At 30.7% G+C, this 13,214-nt stretch overlaps 1 protein-coding gene across 1 annotated transcript in view; it reads right to left on the bottom strand.

Moving 5' to 3' along the window:
- Positions 1-12,957, bottom strand: part of LOC145286064 (serine-protein kinase ATM-like) — a 153,619-nt gene extending 140,662 nt beyond the window's left edge. The window contains exons 1-3 of the mRNA XM_080134737.1: positions 12,854-12,957; positions 4,995-5,068; positions 1,308-1,406 (exon numbers count right to left, since the gene is read on the bottom strand). Coding sequence (XP_079990863.1) covers positions 1,308-1,406; positions 4,995-5,060 — 165 coding nt within the window. The 5' untranslated portion in view covers positions 5,061-5,068; positions 12,854-12,957. The remainder of the gene's footprint in view (positions 1-1,307; positions 1,407-4,994; positions 5,069-12,853) is intronic.
- Between the last annotated feature and the right edge of the window lie 257 nt (positions 12,958-13,214).

The raw sequence follows: 13,214 nt of genomic DNA on the forward strand, positions 1-13,214 counted from the left end.
CCATTACTGGGATGAGTATTCTTCTAGTCTTTTATAAAGAATATTTTTTAATCAAATATTGCTTGAAATATACTAGCATCCTGGAATTAATAGTAAAACTGACAAGTTTCAAATAAATTTAGTAATTTCATATTTAGCAATCTAATATATAGAGACAGTAGTTTCAGATTAAAACAGAAATTATGTATCCATTATAGCTTAAAAAAATATGACACTCTACCTTGTCATTTCATAAAAGAAACACAGTTAACAGTTGTCAAAATTCAAAATACAAGTTTAATTTAGTTTTACATGAAACTGTTTGATAAGTGTTAATTAGGTTTTAACCTGATTATCTTGGCTATCCACAGAATAGTTATTTTGAACATTTGTACAATCCTGAGTATTTGTATTCTATCACTGAAACTAAATTTACTAGTGCAAAATATTTTTCGGCAGCAATTTCCTGTTTTCTATGAGTCTTCATAACATTTAGTTTTTCTGAGCATAAACCAGATTTTTTCTTAGCAATTGCGGTGTGTTTTACTTACTACTTTCAAAATATAAATACTTTTTCAATAGTTTATTTTTGTATTGCATTCAGAATTCCAAATTGAAATGGATACTGAGAAAATTTTTTTTCTCTAATAAACATAAATGATTCCATTTAAAAGTAAATTTCACTTTACAAAATCAATGAGAAATGTAAATCAAACAGTTTTTTGTATAATCATAATTATAAATAAGACAGATAAATTAACATTTTTAGTTTTTATCATTCAATTCTATATACATGTGTATGTGTATGTGATTCCAAACCAATAATACAAAATAATTGAGATAATAATAATAAGAGGATAAATTTCAAACCCATATATTTTCCAAAATATTGATAATTTGGGAAAATATTTCCAAATTCACTTAATCTAATACAAAAGAAAATAGTAAAGAAAAAATGTCTTGTTTGAATGGGTAATTGTAAAAAAAATGTGAACAGGAAGAAGTTAATGGCAATGATAAATTTTTAAACTATGCAACAAAATTAGTTATTAATTCAAAGCTAATATGCAGACTCTCAATATAAGTATTATACAACATTTATAGATAATAAGTAAACCCAAGAACAACCATCTAACAAGTAGAACCTGATTTAATGGCAGAATAACAATTTGGCAACAAACAACAAATTTAAGAAGAGAAAAGAAAAATGTTTTACATAGATTTTCTCTCATAAATAACACCATGTATTGATACAATATAAAATGGATTAGTTTCAGCAATCTTACAATGTTTATTTAACATTTGATCTTTTTTGGAATGATTCTTACCTTGAGGATATCTGTCCAAGCAAATTTTCCTGATTTGCTGTCTAAATATTTTATTATAGATTTCTTTTTTAACAGCTGGCGCAACTGAGTTGCATATTTCTAGGGAAAAATGAAAAATAATTAATAATTTCTAACTGAAAACAAAACAGAATAAAAAAAAAACAGAAAATGTAATGAAAAGACTTGCTTTTTTTCCATGCTAAAAGGAAAACATAATTGCAACATGTTAACATGTTTTCACCTCAAAACTTTATTTTACTACATTTTATTTATGTGTAGAATATATATCATCACCATCGTATTGGGTGGGTTGCCCGAACCAACTTGACTCTTTCCCTCCACAGGTCTCTACCTTACATAGCTTTAGGAAGATGTAAGGCAGTATCTTCTGTCAATAATTTTGCGTACGTCTTGACAGGTCTTCTTACTTTAGCGGTTCCGTGCTTAGGATTCCACAGTATCACATCACTGATGACCTAATTTTTTCTTCTGTAGCAATGTCTGACATATTGTGTTCTTCTTTATCTTACTACCGAAAAGATTCTGGGCAACTGACCAAACAGACAGCTAATGGCTTGGTGTATTTTCCAGTTTAAATTTAATACTGGAACATTCTAGTGTAAGTTCCATCTCACTTACTTTTAAGTTTTTTACTGAGTCTATGCTGGTGAACCATAAAGTAGCATAGTTTCCACTACAGCTCTAAAAAAAATATTTCTTGTTCTGTTCCAAGAGGGTAGATTTCCATACAACTTTCAGCTGATTAAATGCACTGCAAGTCTTGGCTATCTGATGTGGACATCTTTTTCAGTGGATGCGATGTGTACATAATATATACAGTTCTGAAAATGCAAGTTTACAAACTAAATAATTCTATAAACTTACAGCGAGTATAAATATTTATACTCATGTTTATAGGAAATCCTAACCAGATGCAAAAGCTCAATATTCGAGATAGAGCACTGATATAAGAAATCAATTTAACTTTGTAAATTAGAATTTACAACATTTATTGCTTGACAAGGAATACAAGTTGAAACCTTTAAATTTACTTATTCCATAAAGTTTCAAAGAATGACTTTTATCCTCAGAGGAAAAAATAGTTAGCAAAATAATATTTATAGGCAAGCTATAATTTTACTGGTTAAATTAATTTTACTGGTTTAATTGAAAACTTCAAAATATGAGAGAAGTCATATTTCAGTAAAAGTTGATAATAATGTAGAAGTGCATATATCAAAAGGATATTCCAAATGAAGTCTGATGAAGGAAATGTAAAAATGTGATACAATTCAAAGAAAATATTGATTGCTTAGATGTAGAACTGCAAGTGAAAGTGTCCGATAGTAATTGTAATAATTTGAGTTGTCGAAAGTCAATCAGTAAACTCGAAAAAATTCCAGAGGCGAAGATGGCTTCTTAATAGTGTGTTAAAAGATTTTTTCACAGAAAAGATTCTCACAACGAGAGAGAAAGTAAATCTTGTACGCTTCCATTAACTGAAAAATTTAAGATCAACCAGACGGATGATATATTTTCTATTTGCTGATTATATTATTCAAGGGAAATTATTTGCTTATGCCTAGTTTATCATGTGAATGTCCAAATCATGGTATGTTTGTATCATGTGCATGTAACTTTTATTCTTTATCGTTAAACAGCGAAATAAATCGAGATGAATAAAGTTAGTACATTATTTACATCAATTCCAAGAATTCAAGTACAATAAAATCTGGCATACAATATTGTAAAAAAAATCTTTTAGTCATTTAATCATGGAGGAAAAAAAAAAGATTATGAACATCAAATTATAAGTGTTGGGATGAGACTACTTTCAGTCTTTCACATATTTTTCTAAGATTGACTTTTTTTTTTTTACATTTTTATAATTCAATGTTCACTCAGTAAAATAAATATAAAAATATTCACTGCAATGTTGCATCTCTGTGCCTGTTTTACAAGTATTTTAATAGAATGTGCTCTGATGATCTTGTTGCACTTGTGCCCCCTTGACGTACATATCCCCAAAAAAACTTGCTTATCAACAAAATCACACCTCTTCACTGTTGAGGTCCCTAAATGCCAGAAAGCTTTCTACTCTTAATAGTTTCTTCCCTTAAACAGCTAGACTTTGGAATTCCCTTCCTGCTACCTGCTTCCCTGACTGTACTGATATGTAGAAGTTTAAATATAATATAAACCAACATCTTGTTAATATTTCCTAGGCATGGTCCCAAATAGTAGCCCCTTACGTCTAAGTGGTGATATGCCTTGTTAGGAGAGAACGTAAATAAATAAAAAATAAAAAAAATCAAATTTTAATCTACATTATTTACAACTAAATAATTTTTTAGTGAAAATTTCAGGAATTGGGTAGTTTGTTTTACATTCCCACCATCATTAAAAGATTCATCCCTCCACATTTATTTCCAAATTACATGACAAAATTCATCATAAAAAGCATCTTCTCATTCTTCACAAAAGTTGCGAAAATTAACTGAGTAGTGTTAACATTTTTATTACCTTACTTGCTTAAATGGTGGAATTTGAAGACTAGGAAAATAACACTAGAATTGTCCCTTCCTTCAAAGGATGATGAAATACCTGGAAGGATTACTCTCACCCCAAGAAAAAAGAGGAGGTAATTCCTGAGATGATCTTATGACAACAAAATGGATACTACACTACTCCCATCATAACAAAATAATAGCTTAAATCATTTTTTTTGTTCATTTAAAAATGACAAGCCATAAAACAAAAAACATTTTTATCATTACTTTTTTGGCTAAGATAAAGTGTAGCATCTATTTTCAACATATGTTCTCAGCATCCAGCAACCCCAGACTTTTTACTATCGATGAAAACATTACATATGTGTGTGTGTATGAAAATACGATAATGCACAATTACAACAGTATATTACATGATATTAATTAATTAGAGGCAGTTTATAAAACAAATATGCAAATTAAACAAATCAAACGGCGTTTGTGACCATTTGCAATGTACTATATATACATTATTACAAAATAATATATTGTATACAAATAAGCTCAATCTGTTTTGGCATGAATACAGCTAGGAAAGATGGAAATTTCATTCATTTTGATATATAATGAACATTTTGTTTTATTATTATGGCATGAATTTATTAATATGTATTAAGTACACAGAAAAATTTATGCCAAACAAAATTTAAATTAGTCTGGTGCAATATATGTTTTTGTAAATGCAGTCATAGAAAAGGCTTGAATCTACTTCTCCCTGCATTCTGTTTCAGTGTCAGGTGGCAAAATTGGTTGCAGGATCAAAGTTAGATCTTCTGACTCTACAATCCTGTTAAAACCTAGTATTTCATCAAAACTGAACTTACTACAGTCACAAATAATTTGCTTTTATTATTTTTTTTTATTTATAAGAACAGAATAAACCCAGTAATTAGCATTTAATAGAATTGAGGTTATCCGTCTTGAATAGACATAGTTTATAGTAAATTTAGATTCAATTAAAAATGATATAACTTTGCCTAGATTAGAAATTGCTTTTTAAAATTGAATCATTTTAATGACATTACTGTATGATTGTTGGCTATTTTTACATTGTAAAAACAATGCAAAAGAAATCAAATTGTTATTACGTATCTGTGTTCTGCTATTATAAGATTGCTTTAAAGTGCAAAAGGCTCACCTTTCTTTCTGTTACTTTATCAGAAGTCAAATTTCGACAGGCTTTCGCAAGTTCACTAAGTTCCATTATTCCAGCTGCAAATATATAGATAATCCATATAGACATAACATTGGCTGATATAAAATTAATGTAATAAATGATGAGCCAAAAAATGTTTGAAAATAAAAAGAAAAGAAAAACATCTTAGAATGGATATTAGTTGATTTCATAATAGAAAGTTGGACTAAGAAAATTTCTTGGGATAAGAATTTTCAAACTGAATACTGCATAGAAATAATAAACCAACAAATCGAAATATCACGTGTAAATGAGAAATTAGTGTCAGCAGCGTAACAAGAGTTTCATGCAGAGAAATCCTGGCATCAGGTTTTGCTAGATTAAAGAAAGATATTTATAATCAATTATTCAAATATATATTACTTGGATCGTTCAGATTACTGTTATTCTCATCTTGGATCTTATTCTCACGACGTTTCACTTGATTAAATCTGAGAACTGATTATTATTTATCACTTTATTCATTGTGTTACAGGTCCATGTGAACAATTCTAGTATGAATTGAAGTGTTGAAATTAAAGTTTGCCTTTGAACTGCCAAATACTGTCAAACGTTTGTGCAAAAAAATTTTTTTCTTCAGCTTGCAATGTTCTCAACATATGCAAACACGACAATCTTTTTTCTTTTCCTTTTTCAACATTTGTAGAAAATCGGTATTTCTTTCTTCCCATTGACATGCGAATTAACTGTATGTTCAAACGGTTGCAAGTCAAAAAAGAATGTCCTCACCAATGAAAGAAATACCGCCTTTTTATATTTTTATATGCTCAAATTCAACCACATTTGCATATGTAACCTTTTTATTTCTATCGGTCAAGTTTTGAGTTCGAGTGTCAGTGACTTTTACAACATGCACATGGCACCCTTGGATGCTTGTTTCCATGACCATTGTTACACTCTCCCCTGATCTCATTATCACACGAGCAACATCTTAGCAGAGGTCGTTTTTTCAGATGCTTCTTTGCAATTGTGGCATTTCTTCAGAACCATGAGCTTCATCAGGAGCGTGTGCTTCTCCTACTCCTGCCTCATGACCATCTCCAGACTCTGTTTCGTCATCGAGTATCAGACTTTCAGACTTGCTCTCCGAAGTTGTTATGCTGTTGGAATCTTCTTTTAGTGAGAGTACACTGTATCAGGAGTGCAGGTCCTTCACGTGCTGGGGCACCCATCCACCAAGACAGACTGTGAACTAACTATCTTGGTTGCACGATCCTCACGAAATCTCGTGATATAACGACTCTCTGGTGCTTTCACCTACACAGTCTATAATTTAGTCGGGACTATGTTTGAGCCTGCTACTGGTGGCGTGACATCGATTCCTTTCACCTGGACCTCATACCGGTATATAGCATTGGCTGGTATGGTCAATGATGCCCCATCTTTTGGAGTCACGTTGTACCAGTAAACAGCCTCTGGTATGGAGCAGTGAATTCTAACTGCGATCCGTTTCATAGTGCGATGACATTGCTCTGCTATACCATTCCCAGCTGGGGTATATGCACAGCGAAATCTCAAGTTCATGCCCCATTCATCTGCAAACCTCCTGAATTCTTTGCTGCAGAAGGCTGTGTCGTTATCTATCAGTAGTTCGCAAGGTGGACCATGTTCACAAAAGACTGCTTCCAGTTGGTGAATTATAGTTGGCGAGTCCTGCTATGCTAACAGCCTCCACACTGAAAATTGCGACGGGCCACAATTCATGATAGTTAGAAAATGGTAAGCACCATAGTGTGTAATATCCATTCCCAACTATTACCAATTGCTGCTCAGCTCCAGTTTTCCTTTCTCCCAGAGAACTGGCGCTGGATCTATAGATTGGCATTCCATGCACATTCGTATTGCTAATCTGATTGCTGCTTTTGTTGTCGCACGGCAAATTCTCTGGGCAAAATAACTGGTGTGTTGCATTCCTGAATGTCTACTGCTTCTTTGAATGGCCATGATCTGGGCTGTGTCTAGCTCAGCGATATGCACCAATCAGTGGCTCGGGTCCCGCATCCTTCCAGGCCTTGATAAGTGGTGACTACCTTGTTAAAAAAAAGTATTGTTTAGAAATCAAATTTGAAAAACTTGAAAATTATTGTTTTAAATTGACGAACTCAGAATAAAAAATGACTAGTCTAGTAAGACGAAAGCAGAAATACAGTTTTCTATTTTTAAGAGAATGCTTTAGTCAGCTCAGCGCATTAGCGCTTAGCGACCGTTTTTCTGTAAGCAGATTTGATTTCTATAAAAGATAACATTTTAAATAAAATTTTGCGCAAATTAATAATTATCAAATATTTACATATTATACATGAAAATAATTTTGAAACTATTATCTATATGAAAATGGATGATATATGTCGATTTATCTATCAATTTTGAAATATTCTTCGTCAACTTTACTCGGTCGTAACTTTGCTTCCTGTGTCGTAAAAATAAAAATCAAAACACCAGTAGAGATGGACTTCTTTGTTTATATAGCCTGTAAAATTTCAGCCATATCCAATCAAATTTAACCCCGCGCATGTGTCTCCAAATGTAACATATAAAATGAAAACATTGAAAAAAGTGTTTCCCTTTTTGTTGCTGTCATTTTTTACCATTTTTTCATTAACTTGGAGCATAAAAACATTGAACGCATAAAAGAAAAATAAATTAACAACATTGTAATGCTTATTTTATTCTTTTTCCATCAATATAATTCTTTTAAAAATTGACCAACAAATAAAAAAGATATGACTTGTTGAAGCACATTAGGTATGTAATATTGCCGATGTCCATGAAAATATAGCATACGCTTGTAATGCCCATCTTGGTCATGACAATGTCTTTCTTTCTGATCTTCTTTGAGCACCCTTGAGACAAACTTTGTGCAAATCTTCCACATCTTCAGTTCCTCACAAATAACTGTGTATACAGTTTTCACACTGACATCAAATTGTGCACTTATTGCCTCTATACACACATGACAGTTCTTATCCATAAAATTCTTTATTTGGCTAATCAACTTTCTTACTCCTCCCACATCTCTCACAGATTCCCTGTCTTCCTTGAATCTTTATGCCACTCAAAAACTGAGGTTCAATTCATGCAAAATGGTCCAAAAGCAGTCTGAAGCATTCCATACGTTTCTGTGGCATTTTTTTCCAATTTTAAAAGAATTTTCTTGCATATCGTTATTCAAAAGTGTCCTCATGTCCAGATTGCATTTTTGAAATTCACCAGCTGTGACAATCAGGCTTTAGTAGGGTGTATTCCAATTTCTACTGTACTGTTCATTTGAACCTGAAATCATAAAGATTGGTTAGTCATCTCTTCTTCATATATAATATTTTGATTGCAGAAATTCCCCTCTGGACCAAAATACCATAAGTTTGCAACAACAGATGCCACATACAAATATCTACACTATTAGCCACTCTCTTATGTAACTTTAGAACATTATAAACATATTTAGTTGTTATAATAAAATCCTACATTGTATCGTAGGAGCACCATCATTACAATCTTCCCTACTTTAGAGGAAGTAATTACTACTTTTCCCTCTAAATCTAATGTTCTCATACAACCACCACTCAACACCGGGAACTAATATACACATCATATATATACCAGCCTGTCTACCTTCATAACTGGCTCATAAACTCATACACAAACCATTACCTTTCCTTTTCCCGTCACAAAATAATAATTCCTCCTTTATACAGTTTCCACTATTCTCATTTGTTGCAAGTTGACAAATCACTTATTCGGGAATACACATCATCTTAAATAAACGAACATGCTAGACCTTAACAAACATGGCTGCTCTCTCTACACCCTGCTATCATTTTAACCTAAAACAAAATAATTGTATTTTTCCCCCTTTTTTCCAAAATATAATACTTCATTTACTATATTAATGCTTATTACACTTTTTTCTGCATAAACAAGCATATAAGCATGAACTTGGAGGTTTTACAGAAAAGCAAGTGCGCGAGCGAGAGACTATGAAAGCAAATATATACAGAGATAGAGAGAGGGAGAGGAGCATCGTCATCATTGTAGGCATGTTAAACTTTTGTACTCATTTTATTTGGTTTGCAAAGTTATTCACACCTCCCGATATGTTTTAAAGGCCTGTAACGTCATAAGTTCACCGTAGGTAAAGCGACTAAAGTGTTTCCTTTTTCTTCACCCCGTTTTCCTCTTAGCATTACATGTTTGAGCCTGGCAAGTAATTTCTTTCTTTTTTTTGTGCTCGAAAGGGTACTCGATGTTATTTTCATTTTTTATAGAGGGTTGCTCAATTAAAAAACAAATTTTTCTGAAGGCTCACACAGGTAATAACTAATATTAAATGTTTTATTTTTAAACACAAATAGGTCACAAAGCAAAATACAATTGCTTTTATGTATATATATTGAAAAATATTTTTATGTACTTTAAAAGCTTATAACTAATGTTAAATGTTTTGTTTTTATTTTTAAACGCAAATAAGTTACAAACCTAAATAACTTGTTTTTGCCTAATTTCCCACAATTTTATTTTCTTATGAGTATATATATATATATATATATATATATATACTTATAAGACATATATATATATATATATATATTGAAAAATGTCTGTGAACAATATTTCTTTTAAACTTATAAAAAATTACTGTTTGTGTTGTCTGAAATTAAAATTTAAAACGGTTTATGTTGATTATAAAGTGTTCTATTTATATTGTTTATAATATAAACAAAATTCTGTATATATATACAGAATTAAAAAATAAATAAATAATAAGTGTTTATTATTTAAAGAAAACATTCTGTTTATAATGTTTCTTTTTTTTTCAATACCATTTACATGGTAACATATAGGTGATTACAGGAATTTAGTTTGCTTAACATGATAGAAGGTTTGAGAGTATTTTGCCACCCTAAACTCCAGTCTTGTCAACATAAATACCATACCCTGAACCATATCCTGCTTTCCAGATTAGTAGGCACAGGCCGACTGACACTGCAACCAGCAAATTTTATTTTTTTGTTCGTTCATAGTATTTAAACGTAGGAATTCTGACAGCGATTATCAAAGTTCCATTTTGAGCAAATTTTTTGACAATCACACCCCCACTCACAAAATGGAGTGTCTATTCCAAAAGCTGTTCTTGACATAGGGAGGTTGGGGGTGTCCATTTCGAAAGCTGTTCTTAACATGAGGAGATTGGTGGTTGGATTACAACAACACACATACTTTAATTTTTTATGCAGGGGTGAAGGGGATGCTACCACTGGGCAACACCGATTAATGGGTCCTGCTAGTAAGATATACAGCAATAACATATTGAATTTTCAAGAGTCTACAACAATTTTAAATGCCTGCACAAAATAAAAGTCTGAAGGCACCTCGTACGTGTTAATAATTAAAAATTATAAATAAATATTTCAGGAACATGGCAAAAAGAACCCCTAAAATCCATATTAATGAAATCAATTTAACTCGACAGAAAATGAATTTCTTGAACTAACGTTATTATCATTGAATTAAATATGGTTTATTCAATATTTTCACAAAAAAAAATATTATAATTACAAAAAAGATTTCATGCGATTTCATTAACAATTCTCTCCAAAATTTCAAATGTAAATTTCTTTGTGCACATGAATATGTAAAAATTTAAAACTACTTAAAAAAAAAAAAAACACCAAAAATTGATGCAGGTAGGTTACAAAATAACTTGCAAAGTATAAGTTCAGTTGGAAAAATTGGTTGCTATATCGTTCAGTTTCTCATAGTCTCGTTAACATTTATGCGCATGCAAGTCAAAAATGGCCACTAGTGATAACATAAGATAGGTATGACTAATTGTTGACACTTATAACAAAAAATACAAGTAAAAACTAGTAAAATGAAATGAATTCACTGTAATTATTTACTTTTTAATAGACATTTGAAAATGGGGGGGGCATGAATTAAAAAAAACGTTTGTCTAAAATATTATATTCAGTTTATTGGAAAGAGCATAAAATTTCACATTGATACTGAAAATATCGTAAAAATAGAATCAATAGAAAAAATTTGATAGATTTAAAAGTTTAAAAATTGAAAAATACTGACCTCGTAACATTCAATTAATTTCATTACTGTTTAAAAATATATATATATATATATATATATATATATATATATATATATATATATATATATATTTGTATAACTTTTAAAACAACTTTAATAGTTTATTTTGGAAGTATAATCCATAAAGAAAATAAACAACCCACCTTTAAAAGAGAAATTACGAGTTTTTTATATTTTATTTGCAGTTTCGTGTTAGAGAGAGGTGTCAAAAAATCCTACAAAAATTCTGATACACATCCCGTTGTTCGACAAAAATTACTACACTTTCAGTTCAAAATCGCATGAATTTTACCCAATGGGTTCACGAAAAGCTATTTCAATCGGACATTTCTTAGAAATTATTATTTATTCATTTCTTAGAAATGTAATTTTGCCATTTCTTAAAAATCGTCCTTAAAAAGAATAGCACATTTGTCAGATCATGTTCAGTACTAAAAAATGAATTTCATAAAGTTTTGTCTGTGCTTACAATCTAGGTGTCAGAATTTTGGGGGAATTTTTGACACCCTTAACACAAAACTGCGAATAAAATATACAAAACTCGTAATTTCAGTTTTTAAAGTGGTTTGTTTAATTTCTTTATGGAATATACTTACAAAATAAACAATTAAAGTTTTTTTGAAAAATAATAGAAATATTATTTTTTTTAGGTACTCATGCAGAGATTGATCCGTGCTGAAATAATAACGTTATTATTTAAAAAAAGCCATTCTTAACATGGAGAGGGGAGGGAGTATTGTACCTATTCTGTACTTACAATTGAATAAAAACAAACAAACATATCATAAAACTTTAATTAAACGTGGAAATACGATTTTAAAAATAACGCGGATCACTCTCTGCATAGCACCGATAATTGTAAATTTCAAATTTATTATTATTCAACTCTTACACTCTATGTGCTAATTAAAAAAGAGAAAACAGGAATCTATTTGTTTTAACAGCATGAAAAAGTTAGACGTAAAAAAAAAAAAATAATAATAATAAAATAAAATAAAAATGAATTTTAGAGGGGGAATAAGTTTCACACATAAATTTAGCGTAAAATGGGTGCTAATGCAGAGAGTGATCCGCGCTATTTTTTAAATCGTATTTCCACGTTTAATTAAAGTTTTATATGTTTTTTATTCAATTGTAAGGTTAAAGTACAGAATAGGTACAAAATTCCCTCCCCAGGTTACGAATGGCTTTTTAAATAATAACGTTATTATTTCAGCACGGATCACTCTCTGCATGAGTACCCAATTATCGTTCTAACCCCCCCCCCCCAAAAAAAAAAAACCCGGAAATCTATTTTCAAAAAAATTCATAAACATTGTAATAAAATCAGTCAATGTGCTAACAAGTCTTAAATTAAAACTTTATGATGGAAAAAAAAAAACATGCTATAGTCGTTACAGAAGTAAACAAAAAAGCCGATTTGTTTATCTTTTAAATAAACTATAAATATTATGAAGCAATTAAAGAGTAGTAGTAGTAGTAGTAGTATTGGTGAATTATTAAAAAATAAAAGTAAACAAATTCACTTCATTATTGTTTATTTCCATTTCCTGACAGGTGTCAAAACAAAATATCACTTTTGCCTCCCATGCGGTTCAATTTCAATAACAACAAAAGGAAAGCTTTCTGTGGTTTAGCTCAGAATGATTTTGTTTATTAGAGTTGATACAATATAGAGAATAATGTTTATGAAAACTAACCTGATCGCGTAGAAGTTGCTAATACACAATCTACATACTAAAGTTGAAAAGTCTTGTGAGACGGCGACGGCATCTTAGTTGTTTGAAAATGGCGGCGGTCAATTAAAGGGAGATAATTCTTATTTATTTGCTCATAAATTCCTAACTACTTGTCCCTCGGTCTTCAGTGTGTCATTATCATGCAACACTCAGTACCTCAAGAACATAAAGTTAGATCCAAGGTTTTAATGTTGACAGAGGAGGAGTATTTTAAACGGGATAAAGCAAAAGCTGTCCAAGTCGAAAATATCCCCTGCCCCTAACTGAGAACACAAAATTTATTGCGCTTTCAATAATTTATTCGTCAATAAGATTTGAAAGA

Source organism: Euprymna scolopes, chromosome 10 (assembly GCF_053919585.1).
Source record: "Euprymna scolopes isolate OS-2025 chromosome 10, ASM5391958v1, whole genome shotgun sequence".
NCBI lineage: Eukaryota > Metazoa > Mollusca > Cephalopoda > Sepiida > Sepiolidae > Euprymna > Euprymna scolopes.